The 21926-nt window shown below is 47.5% G+C and overlaps 1 protein-coding gene across 3 annotated transcripts in view; it reads right to left on the bottom strand.

The window, feature by feature from the left end:
- MED14 (mediator complex subunit 14) overlaps positions 1-21926 on the bottom strand; it is a 1095522-nt gene that overhangs the window by 798404 nt on the left and 275192 nt on the right. For all 3 annotated transcript variants that reach the window (XM_086934128.1, XM_086934129.1, XM_086934130.1), the window contains exon 9: positions 16636-16786. In XM_086934128.1, coding sequence (XP_086790254.1) covers positions 16636-16786 — 151 coding nt within the window. The remainder of the gene's footprint in view (positions 1-16635; positions 16787-21926) is intronic.

The raw sequence follows: 21926 nt of genomic DNA, 5'->3' as shown, positions 1-21926 counted from the left end.
TATCGCCGCCAGAATAGAATCCTTTGTTGGTAAGGATTGTTGGGGTTGTTGACATGTTGTTTTTCAAATTGGCTGAAGTACAGAACTAAACAAAGAGTCGACATGGCACACATCCCTGTGTGCCATGCCCACAAGACCCATTGCCCTGGCATACCTCAGTCACCCCTTTAGCTGGGTGCCCTATGCCAGTGGTGTGGGCACAGGTGCATGAGCCCTGTGTCCCTACAGTACCCAGGGCCATTCCTGGGCACTGTAAGTGCAGTGATGCCATTAAGAGTATATGGTGCTGGGAGGTTGTCATTACAAACTCCACAGCATCATAATGGCTCCACTGAAGACTAACAAGTTTGATATCAAACTTCTCAGCACATTAAATCCACACTGATGCCAGTGTGGAATTTAATGTAAAATGCACCAGATAGCATCTTAGAGATGCCACACAAAAAGATGATGGACGGAATGTTGCACATTGGCAAAACATTCACCCCCAGTCACAGATCTGGGTTTAATCCATCGTTATTTTGCTCACCACGCCACCCTAGTACAGACACAGCCATATGCAAATCAGTCTTGACCCTGTGCCTCATGGGAACAGTCCAGACCGAACTGCCAGGCCATGTCTTACCTGGACAGGAATCAAGCATCCTATGACCGGTTTCGGGCTTTCAGCCCTCATCAGCCAGGATAGCTTGACTCCAGTGGCGTAGTGAGCACGGGACCCACGTCTGGGCATACCCTTCCCACTTAGGGTGAAAATGCAACACAAAAAGATGATGGAAGGAATGTTGCACATTGGCAAACCATTCACCCCCAGTCACAGATCTGGGTTTAATCCATTGTTATTTTGTTCGCCACCCCAGTACAGACACAGTCATATGCAAATCAGTCTTGACCCTGTGCCTCATGGGAACAGTCCAGACCGAACTGCCAGGCCATGTCTTACCTGGACAGGAATCAAGCATCCTAGGACCGGTTTCGGGCTTTCAGCCCTCATCAGCCAGGAAAGCTTGACTCCAGTGGCGTAGTGAGCACGGGACCCACGTCTGGGCGTACCCTTCCCACTTAGGGTGAAAATGCAACACAAAAAGATGATGGATGGAATGTTGCACATTGGCAAAACATTCACCCCCAGTCACAGATCTGGGTTTAATCCATCGTTATTTTGCTCACCACGCCACCCCAGTACAGACACAGCCAGGGTGGTGTGGAGTGCAAAAAAACGATGGATATAGGCCCAGATCTTTGTACTGGGGTGAATGTAAGACATTGTTCTGCATTCTGTCTTTCAACTGTGTTTTTTGCAATTTTCACCCCGAGTGGGCTGGGTGTGCTCAGACGTGAGTCCCAGGCTCTCCACATCACTAGAGTCAAGCTATCCAGGCTGAAGAAGGCTGATAGCCAGAAACCGGTCCTTGGATGCTTGATTCCTGTCTAGGAAAGACATGGCTTGGTAGTTCGGGCTGGACTGTTTCCATGAGGCACAGGGTCATGGCTGATTTGCATATAGCCATTGTCTGACCTAGGGTGGTGTGGAGTGCAAAGAAACGATGGATTTAGGCCCAGATCTTTGTACTGGGGTGAATGTAAGACATTGTTCTGCATTCTGTCCATCAACTGTGTTTTTTGCAATCTTAAAGATGCCCCCTGAAAACCTAACCTACAATCCACGTCTGGACTGAGAGGCTGACTAGGCTGCCACACAGCAGACATGTTGCTGGACTCCTGGGTGGAAAGCCCCCCGCTCTCCTGGGCCTGCAACAATGCACATCCTAGGCGAGGTGCTAGGTCTCCTCCCACAGGATGGGCAGGGGGAAGCTTCAAAGGCCTGCCGCCTCTGAGAGCTTCTCCAGACCATTTGCTGTACCCAGCAACTGGCCCCCACCAGTTCTGACCCCCACTCTGGCGGGAAGACTGACAGGAAACCCTAAGTAGGGAAGGGGGGTGTGCCAGCCTGTGCCAACCCCAAGCCTCAGGTCGGAGAGGCGAGGTGAAGCACAAACCAGGGCTCTGGCCATCTTGAAGTTGGGGAGCCCTGCCCAATCACAGCTAGGCTCCTGCCCCTCTCCCCACAGGAGAGGAGCAGGCTAGGGGGTGTACCCACCCCAGGACAGGTACTTATTGGTCCCTGCCCTTACCCTACCTTTAACGCCCCTGAATTCAGTATTTAAGGGCACCCTAAACCTTCCTTCCTCAGATCCCGATAAGAACAGAAGAAAGAAGATCAATAAGAAGACCCGCTGTGCACCTGCTAACAACAGGACGACACCAACTGACTTGGCCCCAGCCCTACTGGCCTGTCGATCCAGGAACCTGCTCCTGCTTAATCCCGGTGACTCCTGTGGACAGCAACCTTGGACAACCCGGAGGACCTGCCTGCCTTGACCCTCTAACAGACTGGGACCCCTCTGAGCAGAGGCTCTGCTCCAACAGCAATACCCCTGGTGCCAGCCAGGAACCGCAAATCCAGCCCACTCTGCACCTGTAAAGCCCGGCCCGTGCCAGAGTGACCCAAGACAACGAGGACGTGCCCCCGGCGATTGGGACCCGAAGTAGTGCCCAAAGACCCTCCTCGACGACCCAGACGACGCCTGGAGCCTCAGAACCAGGGACCCCTCCAACCGCGACCAGCTGAGGGTAAGCTTTCCCGACGCCAAAAGACACCCCTGCACACGGCGCCCCATGGCCCCCTGTGCCTTCCTTTGGGGTACCTACCTCTTCTCCAAGATCCCTACTTACCTCTCGAAGTGGTGGTCGCACCTGAAGAATCTCCGTCCCCGAGCCTGCAGCCTTTGTTCACTTTTTAACTTTCCCATTGGATAACACTGAGCGCCCGACGACTCAAAAGCACCCTGCACCACGCCGCCCGAGCGCCGCTGGAAGTGCAACTACTACCCTGCTCTACTTCCCCACTTGCCCTGAGTAAGGGACCAGGAGCTCAGCTCCTACAGCCACGTGGCCTGCTTGCTTGCAGCCACCAACCGTAGGCCCCCTACCCTCCATTGGATTGCATTGGGCCTACTCTCTCTGCACCCGGCTGCATCTGTGCCGCTGAGGGTGTAACTACTGTACCTTCCGGACCCTGGAAGACCCCCATGTCTATGCCCAGAGCCTTAACTTCACCAGCAGAGTACTCACCTGGAATCGGATAACTCACTTTCCTGCCATTGGATAACATTGACTGGTTTGACTCGACAAATCTTCTAAAATGTGAAGTTTTGAAACTCTAAAATATTCCTATAAAATCAGCTGACCAACAAATTACGAATTACTCACCTGGAGTCAGGAGAGGAGCCAGTACTGTACCTCTCAGCCCAGTACTGAACTGCAAAAGGAATTAGAACTGTACTTACCCATAACCTGCATTTTCTTGCAGATGAAACCATTGACTATTTTTCTCTAAGTGTCTACTTTTGAAAATGACAAATATTCCTTAAAAATCGTACCAACTACTAAAACGTAAATACTTACTTGTCTTAGGTAGAGACCCCAGTACTGAACATAGGAGTCCAGTCCTAGATTACAAAAGTAACGAGAACCGACTTTACCTGTGACTAATTTCCTTCCATAGGATAAGATTGCTAGTTTTTCGCTGAAAAGTTTCTAAGTGTCAACTTTTAAAATACCTTTATATTCTTTAAAAACCATTGCAATAACCAAAACGTTTTTACTAACCTGTTTTCAGCTTAGACCCTAGACTGAATCTAGGATCCAGTCCTGGAGTTCAAAAGTAATCAACAAAGTAATCAACTGCATTTATGTAAAAAAAAAACATTGAGCTCAATGCTATGCTGTGTTTAGAATTGTGGTGCCTACTGGAACCACTGTACCTATTGTGTTTACAAAGTTTATTACCTTACTGCAAAGTAATTATCGGAGATCACTTATATTAAGAAAAGTATATTTTGATACCTGTTGGTTCTAAAAATAAAACAACTATACCTTTCACCTAAAAACAATTGGCCTGGAGTTCAGTCCTTGAGTGTGTGAAACCTTTTGCTGACTGAGTGGGTACAACAAATGCTTTACACTGTCCTCTGGTACTGTCTTACTGCTCGACCAAGCTACCACTTTGGAGAGCAAGGTCAGCCCTGACTTTAACCTCTGTTTTACCTCTAGGGGTTGTGGTCTATATACACAGTGTACCTTACTTTGGTCCAGTATATATCGAGCCACTTTCTCACAGTAAACCAATATTAGATTAATTTTTTTAGTGTTGGCAAACTAATACCAGAAATTCATTAAAATATTGTCTGATTTGGTTCGTCCTATATTTAATTGGACGCTGGGAGATTCCCAAGCTACTGAAACTCATGTAAAAATTCACCAGTGCCTCTATTCTCGCTCAACCTGATATTTCGACACCATTTATCATTCCAACTGATGTTTCTGACCGGACCTAAACAGGATGAACACCCAATAGCATTTTATTTTTGCTTTTTCTAAGTCTGAACAAAATTATCGTATTAGAAGAAGAGATTTTGGCTGTTTAGTAGATATTTCAAGAATGGAAGCTTTGTTTTTTTACCATGTGCCGAACATCAAGTAATTGTGCATATAGAGCACAAAAATAATAAAGTACACAAACCAGCTGAATGCAAAAATATTTGGCCGGTAAGACGGGACACCTTTCAGTAACTGATTTTAACAAGCATTTTCAATGCAATAGGTCTCGCAAATTGCGAGATTTTAAGCTATTGGCATTGTAAATGTGAATGTCTTTTATTCATGTGTTTTTCAAAGCAACGCATCTATAAAAGGCATCGTCATTTCTAATGGAAATAGCTCAAATTCTCGCAAATGCAAGACCACTTGGTGGCCGCAACATTTTCCTTTGACGCTGCTCGCCTATTCAGGTTACAGCAAGCGTCTGAAGAAAGGGGCACAGCCAACATTAAAGCGTAAGCGTGTATGGTGGGCTTTTACATAAAATGTAAAAAAAAAATAAAGCAATCTTTTGTAGTGCGGCAGCTAAAGTTAAAGCGATCACGCTGTGAATTAAATAAATAAATAAGTGTGACCGCTAAAGTGAAAGTGGCCTGTGCTGTAAATTAGACAAATATATAAGGGTGGCCCCTAAAGTGAAAGTGGATTGCGCCGTAAATTAAAAATAAGCGCAGCCACTATAGTTAAAGAAGACCGCGCTGGAAATGAAAACACATACATGACTAAATTACATGATATAAAAGGTGGCTGCGAGCTGCAATGTCGTGGGTGGAATAGGGAAGATCGTTAAAGAAAGTAGTGCTCACCGACTAGATAAAGCAGACAGTGTAACAAGACAAGTAAAAAGTCCAGTTTACAATTGCAGACATGGAGGGACTAGTAAGCCTATTCACGAATGAAAAGCAACAATTTTGAAAGGACAGTAACAGGAGACAATTAAAAGATGCACGGGAAATGGGCGGAGCTTCTATGCCGTACTTCAATACAGCATGCCTCACAGAGTAGTGCATGCACTGCCCAGCCTAGACCCCAAAAAGCACTTATACTGTTGGTACTCAAAATATAGCTGCTGATAGCTTATCTAGTTAAGATTCCTAAGAACAACTCTTACCTTCAAATAAGAGGATTCTTTCAACCAAGGCATTTTTGAATGGGGTCTTTAATGTTATGAAACAAGTTAAGAAGGCTACCATGGAACCTTATAAATATTCATGGTTTTGAAACCGCAACGCAGACGCAGAATGAGGGGGTCGAGGACGCCGCAAACTACACCTTACCCATCGCAGCAAAGGACCCCCAGGAGAACCCAGGACTCTGCAACTCCCCGCCAGGACACCCAGGTTGGCTCCAGAGGAGCGCTCGGAGGGAGAGGACGGCGCGGGAAGGGCTACGTCAGGGAGTGACCAGGATGAAGATCATTCACTTCATCCGTTGGTGGCCGCTATTAATGAACTGGAAAAGGACCCTGATACAGGCGGCCCCCCTGTGCAGGGCGAAGGCAAATACCTTAACATCTGAGCGAGAAGGCAACTGGGTGGACGAGATATCGGCTGGACTGATCGGAGACACGCAAGTGGCTTACACGCCTCCTAAATGTTATTTTTGCTATTTAGACTTTGGTTATTTTTGTACCTAATCGCTTTTGATATAAAACTGTCACACAGAACTGTGGGTACAGTGAAATACTATCCTTACTGACCGCGTTTTGTTCGTTAAGTTGGGGTAGGTCAGGAGAAGGGAGGGAGACCAGGGGAGGGCGACAGACCTTTTCCTGCCGATAAGTCCTGCCGTAGAAGGAGGTAGATGGTGGGACCGAAGGGGGAGAAAGGTAGGGAGGGGGGAGCAGGGGAAAGTTGGGTATGTTCACAATGTTTTAGTGGCGGGTTAGCAATGTTTTTTACCATGTCATATCAAGCACACACACGCGCAACATGACAAATCCCACCCAGGGCTGCAAGATCCCAGCAGTTACTATTCCAAGATTACGCATATGGGTAGCCCAGAACGAGAACCCGTACACAGAGGAGGGTTTAAGGTATTGACCTGGAACGTTAACGGTTTAGGCTGTAAGATAAAGCGAGGCCTAGTCAATTATGTGAAGAGGTCAGGGGCCGATGTGGTGCTCCTCCAGGAGACACACCTGCAAAGCACGAAATGCGCATTCCTGGCGAGGGGACAATGTAGAGTCCTAGCACACGCAGGGTTTACTACAGGCTCACGAGGAGTGCTAATCCTGATTAAAAAAAGAACCACCTATGAGAATGGCACAGACATGGACTGATCAATAGGGCATATACGTAGAGGTACGCGGCATGTGGGGAAGGCGGGAATACACTTTTATTTCGGCATACGCCACGCCTAAACTGCAGGCAGGCACACTGAAGGGAGTATCAGACATCATTAATACATCTGATACAATCCAAATACTTGGGGGCGACTTTAACGACGTAATGGACCTCGGGAAAGACAGGACAGGTAAGCGTGACAGATCACAGACTGTGATACCATTGGACAAAACCATAACTGCGCTTGGTCTCCTTGATGTCTGGAGATGGCTTCATCCGGAAGCAAAGGCCTTTTCCTTCTCTGGAGCACACAAAGTGTACTCCTGCTTGTACTAGGTCTTCATGGCACGGCAGGCGCTACAGGTAACGGACTTAGCGGAGTACTGTGCCCGGGGGGTGTCAGACCACTCGCCATTGCTCCTGAAGGTCGGTGGGAGAACGAGGGAAGGGCCCAAAATACTTCGACTGTCGGCCTGGGACCTACAAAACCGGGAAATCCTGAAGGGATTACGTGCAGACGTGAAAGTATATCTGGCGGAAAAGGTGGACTTGGTGGACTCCCGGGTAGTCCTTTGGCAGGCACTTAAAGTGGTACTGAGGGATAGGGCACAGTGTAGACTGGCGGAAGATAGGAAAAAAGTCCAGACTGAGATAGAGGGGCTGGAAGCGCACATACTGAAGATGGAAAGTGAACACATACTTACGAGGGACCCAGGGAACCTTAGACGCCTTGCAGACTTACAAACTCAATATCGACACTTAGTGACAGGGGAGGCAAAGTCGCAGGCACTGGCAACCCTACACCGTGTGTACGATGTAGGAGATAAATCTGGCAGGTTGTTGGCGTGGCTAAGCAGGAGAGAAAGAGACGATAGATGGGTGGAAAAATGTGCGAGATGGGTGGAAAAATGTGCGAGATGGGTGGAAAAGGTGCGAGATGGTCAAGGTGAGTGGGCGCTCACGGACATCAAGATAGCGAACGCATTCGCCGAGAGCTATAGCACCTTCTATCAAGCATGTGACCTCGGGTCAAAAGAGGAGGCACTGCAATATATGGCGCATATTGATATCCCGACTCTAGAGGAGGCGGACCGATTAGACCTAGAGGGAGACATAACCGAAGAGGAAGTTAGAATCGCATAGACCAAGCTTCCTGCAGGGAAGGCCCCTGGCCCGAACGGGTTCCCCGCGGAGTTCTTCAAGAAAATGGCAGACCTCCTGACGCGCCATCTGCTGGTCCTCTTTCGGGGTGCCGAAGAGGAGAGCCAATTCCCACTAGACCTTAGACAGGCCGCTATTGTCCCAATCCACAAACCCAGGAAACCAGCAGAGGACTGCTCGTCCTACAGCCCTATATCCCTCCTGAATGTGGAGGTGAAGCTGTATGCAACAATCCTGCCTCTCCGCCTCCGGCGGGTCATACCGGGACTGGTCCACCTTGACCAAACGGGGTTTATCCCGGAAAGGGCAATTAGATATAATTTACGGAGGACCCACAACTAGCTTCGAGAAGTGGAGAGCAGGGAGGAACCTCACTGGTTCCTGGCTCTAGATGCCGAAAAGGCATTTGATGCCGTCCACTGGCCTTTTCTGGAGGGAGTAATGGAACGCATAGGATTTGGCCCTAAATACAGACACAAAATCAATCTACTATACACGCACCCAAGTGCTAGGGTTAGAATCAACGGGACAATGTCGAAGGCCTTCCCTATACAAAGGGGTACAGGACAGGGACGCCCCCTATCCCCCTGTTGTTCGCCCTCTCTATTGAAGGGATGGCGTGCACGGTCAGGCAGAACGTGGGAATTTCAGGATTTCAGATAGGGGCCACGGGGCACAGGAGGAAAAACTGTCCCTATACGCGGACGATGTCCTAATGTATATCACGCGACCGGAGACCACAATCCCGGCACTGTTCACGGAATTGGACCGGTATGGCGCTAAGTCTGGATACCAGATTAACTGGCATAAGTCGACTCTTTACGACCTTAGGGGGGAAGATAGCTGGCCCGCCCTGCCTGAGAGACTGCAGACAACTGGAGAAGGATTCATGTACTTAGGGATATTTATTACAACGAACGGAGACCTTTAATACGACCGTAACATTGCTCGGGTCCAACGTAACTTCAAAACCGATGCCAGCAGGTGGCAGACGCTCCCTTTGACTATTCTTGGGCGGGCAGCCATGTTTAAAATGATTTCATTTTCGAGATTTCTGTACGCCTTCCAGAATGAATATTTCCCCATGAAGAATACAGTCTTTCAAGATATACACGCGGATCTGCGATCATACCTTTGGCTGGGTAAGCACCCTAGGATAGCACTAGCAAACCTACAGAGACACCAATACGATGGGGGTACTTCACTGCCAGATCTAGAAGCATACTATTGGGCGGAACACCTGGCCCCCATAAATAAATGGATACACACACCGGCCACACACCCCACTTACGCGCTGGAAAGGCACACCATGGGCACCCACACGTGTCTCCACTACATCTACGGAGGAAAAGGACAGGCTAGGCTACTACCGGCTACTAAAATCACACTGGGGGCATGGAAAAGGGTGACGAAAGCCATTAAGTGGGACCTTAAACCAACAAAACAGACACGGCTATGGGACTGCGCATGGATGAATTAAATCAGCAAGTTAAAAGGGTTTCAGGGTTGGGACGCCATAGGCATCTCTACTTTAGGAGACGTAATCAAAAAGGGGGCACTGCAATCATTCCCGTCGCTACAAGCGGACTTTGGGCTCCAGCGGTCCCAGTTTTTTTAAGTACATGCAACTGAGACATGCATGGAGAGCGGAGGGGGCATTGTTGGAAGCACTCCCTGAATATGCGCCACTGGAGGGCCGCCTGTTACAGGACAAGATCCTTGGCAAGGCAGTATCCCTCACGTATAAGACCATTATGAACAACAGACCAAACAGGTTGGAGGGGCTCCGAACCACATGGGAACAGGAGGTGGGAGACATGGACGACGTAGACTGGGGTGTGGTGTTGATGCACCCCATGGAGGTGGCGATTAAGTCGCGTCTCCGTTTGATACAGTTCAAGATCTTGCACAGGGTTTACTTCGATAGAGTAAGACTATATAAAATGGGGAGAATACCTGACCCCTGCTGCCTAGGTGTGGTCATGAAAGGGGAGGTTTCCTACACATTGTCTGGTCGTGCCCAAACATTCAAATATACTGGGGGGAGGTTCTTGCTGAACTGGGAGAGGTGCTAGGGGTAGACATACAGCCAGAACCAAGACTTGTACTCCTGGGAATGACTAATGATTTAGATGTACCCAGGCCACAGCTGATCTTCCTAGTGCTAGCCCTGGTGGTGGCCAAGAGAGACATAGCCAGGAAATTGGGGGCCCCAGATATACCACAACTAGAGGAATGGAGGAGGGGAATGGACCTCTACATGACCGCCGAAAGGGTTACATATAAAAGCACAAGGGTGCCCGAAGAAATTCCAAAGAGTATGGGGTAAATGGCGAATCTATCATGGGCTGGATGGAGGACTTTAAAGGGACACGAACACTTTGCTACATGGTTGGGACAGAAGGGGTGACTGTCGAAGATTACATGGTCCGGCAGCCAGCGAATCTGGGAACTACATGGATTGAACATTTGATGGGTGACAAAGAGGTCTTAGACCAAGAGGGAGATGGGTGAGATAAGGGGGTGGGGATGTGGGGATGTTGCTTGATGCTGACATGTCTTGCTGTATATGGCGTTTCTTTGCTGCAAAACAATAAAAAAAAAAATTAAATATTCATGGTTTTATCAAGATAATATAGAAATAGAACAAGAGAACGGATTGCTATATTTGAACTAAAGGATTTTTTATTCCTTACATGATTTTAGGACTGCCAATGTAAGTCACTGAAGATCTCATTCAGAGTCAATTTTGGTTCCCAAATTTACAGACTGCTGCTAAGAAAGTCCAGTGAAATGTGTATTAAAATAGATTAACAACTAATCTCTAGTATGGTTATTAGTTCCTCTTGAAATATCATCCAGAATTTTAGAATTCAGTTCAGCCACATTTGTTTAGTATTTATCAACTTTTGAAGGCTGTACAGTTATTACAGTGACTAAAAATGCCTGAACATTTTCAGGTTTCATGGCCTAACAAATAAAAGAGTATCCTGTTGACCCAGCTGTGCAAACACTGGAAGATTCAACGAGCAGTGGTCTCCAGTTTTTATCTTCATACTAATGGGCAAACTGAGATTAAATCAAACTCTTGAAACTAACCTGCAATCGTTAATTAATTCTAATCAATCTATTTAGACATACTCACTCCCTAAAGCACTACTCTCTTATAATAATTACATTCATTCTTCTTTTGGTTATGGCCCAAGTTTTACTACTTATGGCTACCATTCACAAACAATTATTTGAATTCTATCTTCTGATTCAATGTTCCTCATGAGAGGCCATTAAAATCACATTTACAGAAGACTCAGCAGTTATAGGGCAGGCAGATCAACCAACCTCGCAGACTGGCTCCTGATTCTAAAGAGGTAAATAAGGTTGGTTACCCTCTGATCATCTTCCATTCATTAATCTAAATTAAGCCCAAAGCATTATGGACCCTTCTCGTATTAATCCTGTAACAGTCAGAATTAATCTTCAACCTGTAAGATTCATCCCTCATTTAATGTCTCCTCTTTCAAGTCAGGCCTATACAGAAATAAATCTAGGCTTTTACGTCTCAAAGTTAGTGGTCAGGAAGAATACGAGGTCAATGGCATTTGTAACCCTGTTTGTATAAAGGAAAATTGCATTTTGAATTGACTAGAAAGGATTTGCAGCCAGATTCATGAAGGTGCCATTCTGCGATTAGCAAATTGCGAAAAATTGCGATTCGCATTTTGAAAATCGCAGAATGGCATTCATGTAGAAAAGCGATGCAAAAATGCGATTCGCAATCGATCGCAATTGCCGATTGCGATCTTGCCACAATCACTCAATCGCAGAATCGCCATTTTTCCATGTAGAAATTGCGACCTCGCAATTAGCGAAATCGCATTTTGCGATCTCTCTAACTGCGAGATTGCAAAAACGGGAAGTCGCATTTCGAGCCCACTGATGACATCACAACCAGGAAGTAGGCTTACCACACCCACAAACTGAACACAGAGCCAGAGAGTGGAAGCAGGATACTGAAGAGCTCCAAACCTTAGACTGTGCAGCACCCCAGCAGGACAAAAATTCACCAACATGTCCCAGGATGCAGCAGGGAGCAGTGGCCAGGAGAGGAAGCGAAAACTCAAGTTTTCAGAACTTGAACTGGAGTATCTGATTGAGGGGGTCTCCAAGGACCATGCACGCCTCTTTGGCAAAGACTCCCGGAGGGTGTCAGAGGCAGACAAGCGCAGGATCTGGCAGCACATCCGCGCTGAAGTTAATTCGGTTGGGGTGACCCAGCGGTCAATTGATGACCATAAAAAGCGCTGGTACGACCTGAGAGGTCGTTCTAAGGAGCGTATCGCCGAGAGGCTTGGGGAGCGACTGACCACCGGTGGAGGGGAACCTGTAGCCACACCAAACACCCCATTGGAGGACCTGATAGAGGACACCATTGCACCAGAAGCCTGCGTGGGGGTCATCCAGCTGGACTAGTCTCGACCCAGCCAACAATCTGAAGGTAAGTGCCATGCGACTGCGACCCTGTCCCCCAACAATGCCCATGACTCCTGAGCTAGCAATATGACATCCCCAACAATGCAGCCCATGCACACCTGAAATACCCCATTGCATTGTGGTAGTTGTAGTGACATCATACAACCCCAGTTAGCTGAACACAGCCAGAGCTAAAAAATCAAAGTAAATCCAAAAGCCAGTCAGGGAAAGCAAGCCTGCATGCATGTATCAACATTGCTTGTGCAAGATACATAACATTAATCATGCACCCTTTCACATTACAGGTGCAGTTGAGCAACCCAGCACAGACAGCGAGGCCCTGCACATCGCCGAGACCCAGGAGGACACTGAGGGTGAGGGCCAGTCCAACCAACGACCCGGTCCATCACAGCCACCAGCAGTTCTTCCACCACCACCCCGTGCGGACAGGGCCACCCCTGCAGCCACAGGTGTGCAGCCAACACCCCAACAAACAGCCACAGCAGTGGTACAGGCCCCACCACCAGCGCCTAGGAGGCAGACTAGGCGCACAGCTGGAGCCAGATCACACACCAGCGCACTGAGGTGCCAGCAGCGTCAGGGCTCAGCAGGCACGGGCAGGGCACTCCTACTACCTGATCCTGGCCTGGCCATTGAACGCCGCATGCTGGCGGTGCACCGTACACAGGCGCGTCACCTGGCAGCAATTCACACCCAGCTGCAGGTGACAGGCCAAAATATTGCCCAGATGACCGCTACTGTCAGAGAGAACAGCCAGCTGCTGGTAGCCCAGCAGGACATGACCCGCTGCCGCCACCGCCAACTACTGGCCCGCCTATCGGCCTACACCAGGTCAAACCACATAGTTGGGAATGCAACATCACAGCTGGCACGCAGGTCACTTGCCATGCAGGGCCAGATGGTGCAGTGTTGCCAGGATGTGGCCAGGTCACTAGATCTGCTTACAGCAGCAGTTCTCTGCAGCCAGTCCACTGCCCATGGAGAACCAGAGGGGCCTGATGACGTGAGCGAGGTAGCCTCAACTAACAGCAGCGCATCCTTGCCACCTGTGTCTGTACGTCGCCGCAGCAGCAGGCCAACAGCATCAACTAGGGCCAACACCGTCCCTCAGGACACAGATAAGACGACTTGGGGCGTCTCGTCGTAACCGACAGTGAGAACTCAGACACTCTCAGGGAGGCCATGCAGTACACCCCTGCAAGCCCACTACCCCAGCATGGGGAGGTATGGAGTAATACTCTCTTCATGAGACACCAAAATTAGTAAAGGCCAATTTATTATGCATGAACAATAAAGATTAATGGTCTAACTTGATTCACACCCATGTCATTATTACATTTGTCATGCATGGGTGCAGTGTTTTGTGAGGGGAATGGGTGCACTAGAAACAGTTAATAGTGATGTGGTTGCGGCGCCTGTGTCCTTCAGCAGGATTTTCTCTGCATGCATGACGCACATGTGGAGGCGGGCGGTTGTCCCCTTCCGACTCACTGCCAGATATCTCCACTGGTATCCTGCGCTTGATAGCAATGTTGTGGAGTATTGCACACACGGCCACGATGCGGCAGCAGACCTCAGGTGTGTATTTGATGGCCCCACCAGTCTTGTGCAGTATGCGGAAACGTCTCTTCAATAGGCCAAATGTCCTCTCAATGAAATTTCTTGTGCGTATGTGTGCAGCATTGTAACGCCTTTGCTGTGGTGTGGCAGGGTTGAGGTATGGGGTAAGGAGGTACTCACGTAGACCGTAGGCGCGGTCACCTGAGGGTAAGAAGCACAGGGTGAGTGCCTGTTCTGCGCAGATACATGATCACAGTGTACTGTTTGGGGGCATGTGTACTTACCTAGTAGGTGTCCTTCACCAAAGTCTCCCCTGGCCAGTTGTGTGTGAATGCCGCTGTGCCGGAAGATGAAGGAGTCATGTGTGCTGCCCGTATATTGTGCCACTATATCCGTGATGTAATTCTTGGCGTTGCACACCATCTGGATATTGAGGGAGTGGTAGGACTTGCGGTTGCGGTACATGTATTCCGTTTGTGCTGGTGGGCAGATGTGGATGTGGGTACAATCAATGCATCCAATTACATGCGAGAATTGTGCAATGTTGTAGAATTTCAGCTTGGTGTCATTCAAGTCCTGTTGGGTGGTGGGGAATGATATGTAGTGGTGTAGCCGGGTCAGCATTGCATCCAGGAAACTCCTTAGGCAGCGGGACATGGTGGGCTGGGATATCCCCCCTGCAACAGCGAATATCCCCTGGAAGCTTTCGGAGGCCAGTAGGTGCAGGCTGCACAATACCTGCATATGGGTGGGAACGGCATGGGTCCTCCTTGTTGGGTGCTGCATCAGGGAGTCTAGGTCCCGGATCAACTTAATGATCATTGACCCATTTAGGCGGTACTTAGCATAGATTTGCTCCCTGGTTTGGCCCAGAAGGGTAACCCGCTGACGGAATATCCGCTCCTGGATCCTACGTCTGTTCCGTGCTGCTCGCTGTAGCCTTCGCCGCCTGACCACCATGTAGAGTCCTGGCATTGTGAGAGTCCTCAGGCTCCAGCTGCATGTCCTTAAGTGTGTTCGGTCAGGCCTGCACCTGTTTGTAGTTAGCTAAAGTTTTTTTTTTCTTTCTTTCTTTACTGGTTACCACCTGGTTTGGGTTCTCCTTAAATTGCGCGTCGCAAATAGCGATTATCGGGTTTTTCGCAAACAGCGATTTTTCTTGAATGGTGATAGCGATTATTTTGCGAGTTCGCTAATAATTTTGCAGATTCCATAGTTTCTCGCTATTTCAAAATCGCTAATGGGCTTGTTCCAGGATTCTGCAATTTGATTTGCGAACTCGCAATTTTGATTTTGCGATTTCGCTTTTTTGCTATTTTCACTATCATGAATTCCTTTTACTCAAATTGCGATCGCAATTGCTAAATCTCAGCGATTGCAATCGCAATTTGGCTTCATGAATCTATCTGTTGGTCCTTGCGATAGCTCTTAGGAGCTTGCATCTCATGCTTCTATTTGGGTTACAAGATTTTTCTCAAATCATCCAAACGAACCAGGCATTCCATAGAGAAGGCAGAGTGTTATATGTTTCTTCAGTGGAAGGATGCCAAAGGCCTCACAGCCAAGCATTGAATCATCAGCAGCACAAAGGACAGGTGGTCACTCTTCTTGGGCGTCTTCTTTCCTGAAAGTTGCTTAACAAATTCAATGCGGAAGGTGGAGTCTTGCTGGGCACTCCTTTACTCCAGCACACTTGTGTTTGCAATGTGAGAAAAACAATCTATCTCAACAGTGAAATGCCTCTGGGGTGGATGTGGTTCCTGAAAAATGTGGCAGCCATCTTGAAAGGGAGGATCCATATTCGAGAATGTTCAGCAGAATTTCTCCAAAAATCATATGTGACTTCTAATTCCTGTTCTACAACTCACATCTGGGTACCTGGGTTTAAAAAACACTATACAAGGAGACTGGAACTATCTGCCAGTAGTTGCAACATGTTTCTTCCTGCTGTTGCTTTCTCCAGGGGTTTGTCTACCTTTCCTGTATCATCCTTTCTCTGCAGTCTGTGCTAAAATCATCCTCTCTCTGTAATTTGTTCCCTATAAGATCCTGCCTTCCAAATCTAGCATCAAACGAGATAGGAAAAGGCAGCGGCGACTTCTTCAAGCCAAGCCTTACCAACCTGTGTCGATGGTGAACGCAGCTCAATGGGGTTGATGACTCGCAATTTGGAGGAGTGACCAACCTGCAGGTTACCAGTCTAAATCATTGCAGGGATGACCAATGCATTCATCCCTTCAAAATAATGGTAAGTTCAACTGAGATGTTGAACAGTAACATATGTCATCAGCTATTCTATGAAACTTTACAACTGCACCAACAAGAGGTATATACAAGATTATGCTCATCCAACAAAAAACACCCAAAAAAGCAAAAAATGCAGCGTTGATTGTAACACAATGCAGCTATAGTTAGGATGTAATGGTCAGGTCAGGATACCAGGACAGCAGCCACCGAAAAGTGAGCCCGTTTTAATGGTTAACATCTGAAATTAAGTCTTGCAAAGGACCGAATTCTGGGTCAAAACCATAAAACACACAATAGAAAGAACGTAAGAGTATTATGAAAATACAATAAATCTTTCTACAGGGACAGGACTAAATGTTTGTAATTAATACAAAAACGTTGAAAAGAGGCAATATCCTTTCCCCCTATTGAGCAGTTTTTCATTGTAAGCTAAATCAGGATAAGTTACCTTCATTGCTCGTTCCATTAATTTAGAGTCACATGCAGGCAGCGGAGGGTCATGTGTAATTTGCAAGGGTTTGGAGCCATCATTTTCATCAATCTTTATGGTGACCTTGTGAAGTGATGCAGTTCCCGTTTTTCTTCCAAGGATTTGCTGGCTTTAAATTAAACAATAATAAACGCAGAATTTTAGAAAATAAGTTTTAAAATGAATCACTATTCTGAAAGTTTAATTTCCACACAGATTTCCGTTATTCCCTTAAAAATATCTAAGCTGAAAATACTGCTGCTATATGTTTGTTGAGAAAGTAACTATTAATGAGTTTAGTTATTCAAACTCAAGCACTTAAAGTGATTTATGTTTGGATGAGTCGGTGCGTGCAGCATCAGTCCACATAATTTCAAATTAATAAATGATGTGGAGCATTCCTTACTTTATGAGTCATTCCATTCACAGTTTGTTATCATGAGAACACTACATTTGGCAGAGGGGGTCATCCAACTCAACGGAAATACATTACTTACCTATAACCATTTAAGTTGGTTTTGTACGGTCATCTGTTAATTTCTGCCAAACAACATGTAGGGAAACAGATTCTGATCTGTGAAAATGCCCAGGTTTTGAACCTCTTTTTGGATGTCGGTGATGAGTGAGTGTCTCTAACAGGGGTGCAATAAAGTCCCGCTACCCCTGAGGTGTGGGAGCCCCCAGGCCTACCCATACTGGAGGGGAGCCCCCAGCCCCTACTGATGCGATTGTGAGGGGCCCCTCCAGCAAATCCTGGGAGGGGTCACTAACGTTTTGTTACATCACTGATCCCTAATGGATTGTCTCCCACTGTAAGCGTGTTAAAAATGGATTTGAGCTGAAACCATCTTTGCTTAGATTGTAAAATGAGGTCAGCTACTGAAGACAGCTAGGGTACCGGGCTCTGAGCTGGCTGCATAATACACAGGTTCAAATGACCTGACAATTGAGTAGAGGTTGGTAAAGGTTGGAACTGCTTGGGCCACTGTGCCTCCTATCTTCACATGATATGTTCACAAAGGTAATACTTAGGCAGATGGGATACAGAGTATATGATTCAGATTATATGATGTATGGCCAGGGATACTGAAATGATGTGATTCCGCATCTGCATCACTTTATGCATAGTGATTGATTTGCCAGACCTTCGATATACTCCATCATCTGCTGCATAATGTGCAGAGAAAAAAATATTTTAATTTTGGCTTGCCGGAGAATCCTTTTCTTAGAATTATCCCCTGATGTTATACTGGAGCGGGAATTTTTTTCATGAGCAGTACTCATGGGCTCCAGTAGGTGTTGTTGTTCAGCTCCATGTGAAGCAGTCTGTGCAGGAAGTGATGAGCGCTGTGCCTTTATAGGAGCCATCCCAGGGCAGGGAGGTCAGGTTATTTTCATGACTTTCCATGCCAGAAGCCTGGAGCCACTACGAACACTAACTACAGGTGTGTGGAACCAGGACCCTGAAAAGAGGATAGCCATGTACCTATAAATCTATTTACAGAACGGGGGAGGATCGGTGGGTCGGTAAGTAATCTACGGTTAGATAGAGTCTCCACCAGATAAGGCGTTACCGAAGGTAAGTAACTTGTTCATCTAATAGAGACTTCTAGCAGCAGATTCCTTACCTTAGAATAGATACCCAAGCAATACCTCCCCGGAGATGTGTCTGCAAATACATTTTAGACCAGAAAGTCCTGCAGGACCAAACAGGCTAAGTGCCCGTCCAAGAGATCGGACTGTTCAGGCAGTAATGCTTGGTGAACCTGTACAGCAAGGTCCACATTGCTGCCTGACATATGTCCAGGATTGGAATCGGAACTCTGTGTGCTAACACAGTGGTTGCAGCCATTGCTCTGGTGGAATGAGCATGCAAACCCTCTGGGGGTTGCTTCTTGGCCAATGCATAGCTGATCTCAATGCAGAGCACAATCCATCGGGAGATGGTTAATTTCTGCATGGCCTTTCCTTTCTTGGTTCCGACATATCCCATGAAGAGTGGATCATGCACCTAAAAATGTTTTGCGCCATCAAGGTACGACGGCAATCCTCTTTTTGGGTCCAGGAGGTAAAGTCTCTCCTTTCTCTACCTCAAAGGGATGAGGAAGAGCATAAAAGGTAGACAAAGCGATGGACTGGCCTACATGGAACGTGGTTACTACATTCGGCAAGAAGGATGCTCAAGTCTGAAGGACCAGTTGTCTAGGAAGAGACATATGAAGGCTGAGATGACAACACCTGCAGCGCACTGACAATCCGGGCAGATGTATCTGTCACCAGAATGGCTGTCTTGATAGTGAGGAGCCTATGAGGGCAGATTAAACTGGCTACCGTACGAAACAAGAATCCAACAGAATTGCTAGCATGAATCATAAAGAGTTACACTTCAAAACCCCTAGTTACTTGACTCAAAAGCTAGAAATATCAGGGGGCAGCAGATCCTCATGAAGTGCGCTCACCGTGCTTCAGAAAACCCAACAAACCCACAAAAGGGAAACGGGTGCCAGAGCATTCTCGGTTATTGCACCCAAAATATGGAACTCTCTATCACCGGACGTTCACCTAATGTCCTCTACCTCCTCCTTCAAAAAAGAAGCCAAATCTTTTCTACTGACTAAGTTGTTACCCTAAGACAATATATCGGCAACATTGAAAATGTATAGTTACCAAACTCTTATGGTGATTGACCTTCCCATTACTGACTTTAATCAAGACCAATCCAGGTTATCCTGTTTTACTTTCTGATATGTTTGGCTCTCAGGCATGTGTTTCATGTTTCCCAGGTCAGGCGTTACTCTACTTCTCGTCATGTAAAGCGCCCTGATACCCACTAGGGTCATGTACACGCTATACAAAACTTTATAAATAAATAGATAGAAAGTGCCTCAAAATGAGCACTTATTAGAAAGGTAAGAACCAACTTAAAGTGCCATTGAGGCATAATAAGGGAAGCTTGGGGAACATGCTGGGGGAACGTGCTGCAGACCAATAAGCAACCTATTTATACTAGGGGATTTGAGGAGGGAGGGGTGATCGGACAGCCGCAGAAAGGCAGAGATAGCAGATAAATAACCCTTCAAGGTGTCCAATACAGAGGCATGCTGGGCCAGGGTAAGGATAAATAAAACAACTTGGGAAAGGGGTGCAGATAAAGGGTTAATCTGCTTGCCTGTACAGCATGCCACAAACTCGTTCCACCGGCCAGCGTATACCATCTTTGTGGAGGAACGGCGAGCTGCGAAGATAACATTACAGACTTCGAGCAGAAATATCCATGCATGAAAGCGGAGCGTTGACAGGTTCAGCTGGAGAACCCTCCTCTGCTGCTACAATGGAAGATCCTACTGAAAGGACAGCCTGATCGGAGGACTGATGGACATGCTCAACAGCTCGGGATACCAGACTCTCTGAACCCAGCCCAGACCCACAAGGATGACTCAGGACAAATCATCCCTGATCTTTTTTGACAACTCTGGGCAGAAGTGGTTTAAGTGGAAAGCCATACAGGAGACCGAAGCTCCATTAGAGAATAAAGCCTCTCTGAGTGAGAGCAACCTCGGAAAGTTCATCAAGCAGAACTGCTGACATTGCACGATCTAACCAAGGCTCTCTCCACTGCTGAGCCTTGCACCACCTCTGGTTTGAGATGCCATTTGTGATCCGCTATGCTTATTTGGAAGAATTGGTCTCCTCTGGTGTTCTCACAACCTGCTAGGTGTTGAACCAGGGAAATACCCCGCTGTTCCAGCCATGACCAGAGGCGCATGGTCTCTTTAAAGAGGGTCCACAACCCTACCTGCCCTGTTTGTTGCAGTACCACATGGCAGTCTTGTTGTCCGTGATCACCTGCAATAGCCTTCCCATGATGGAGGGTAGAAAGGCTGTCAATGCCAATCAGATTGCTAGGTGCTCCAACAGGTTGATGTGGAGGCCTGGATTTCACCAGAGACCTGAGTTCTCTGATCTCCACCTCTCCCAGATGGCCGCCACATCTCAGGAGTGACACATCTGCCACTACTATTAGATCTGGTTGGGGAAGGGAAAAGAGTCTGACGCAGACCCAATCTTGGTCCATCAGCCACCACTGCAGAGCTGTTGAAGTGTCCTCTGGGATCATACAATGTCGGAGAGTATCCTGATGCTGCACCCACTGAAACTTTAGGTCCTACTGCAGAGTTGGCATATGCCAATGGGCAGACATCACAAGCAAGATGCAGGAGGCCATGAGGCCCAGCAGCCTCAGAGTCAGTATCACCGAAACCCAAGATAGTGGTTGACATATTGGTATCACAGCCTGAATATCCTGGACTTACTGTTCAGGAGGGTAAGCCCGAAACTGCACTGTATCCAGAAGAGATCCAATGAAAGCATCTGCAAGGGAGTCAGGTGTGACTTTAAGTTTATAGTGAACCCCAGCGAGTGCAGGATGTCTGCTAAAGTCTGGAGTTGGGAGTACACCGCCAGAGGCAAGTTCACTTTCAACAGCCAGTCGTCAAGATAGGGGGAAGACTGGCACCCTTGATCTCCGCAGATGAGCTGCAAACACCGCCATCAACTTGGTGAACACCCGCGGAGCGCTGATAAGGCCAAAGGGGAGCACAGCAAACTGAAAGTACTCGTGCCCTAGTGTGTACCGCGTGTAACGTCGATGGTCAAGCAGGATGGAAGTGTGGTAGTATGTATCCTGCAAGTCCAAAGCTACAATTCAGTCTCCCAGGTCCAGAACAGACAGGACTTGAGCAAGAGTGAGCATTTTGAATTTCTCCTTATTCAGGAAGAAATTGAGAGAACGCGGGTCTAGGATAGGATGAATTCATCCATTCTTTTTGGGTTCTAAAAAGTAGCAGGAATAACAAACATGACCTATTTCTGTTGTGGACACCATCTCTATGGCTCCCTTGGCCAAGATAGCCACCACTTCCTGATGGAGTAAAGAGATGTGGTCCTCTGTCAGCCTGTTCCAAGTGGGTGACATGGGTGGAGGGGTAGTCACAAACGGGAGGGAGTAGCCCCTTTCGTCAATCTGGTGAACCCAGCGGTCGGACGTTACCTACCTCCAGTGGTGCAGGTGATGGCTTATTCTGCCTCCCACTGGATGCCCATAATGGACAGAAGGTAAACTAAAGCCGTTTAGAGGCTGCGGCTACCAGGGGGTAGTGGAAAGCCCATACTATGGCTAGTTGAGCTACAAGGTCTGTGGGTAACACGTACTCAGCCACCCAGGGACTTTGTAGGAAAGTGCCCCTTTATGCATGGTTACCTCCTACATT

This window comes from Lissotriton vulgaris, chromosome 8 (genome assembly GCF_964263255.1).
Source record: "Lissotriton vulgaris chromosome 8, aLisVul1.2, whole genome shotgun sequence".
Taxonomy (NCBI): Eukaryota; Metazoa; Chordata; class Amphibia; order Caudata; family Salamandridae; genus Lissotriton; species Lissotriton vulgaris.
Note: the sequence above shows the minus strand (reverse complement) of the source record. Positions and strands in the feature narration are given on the sequence as shown.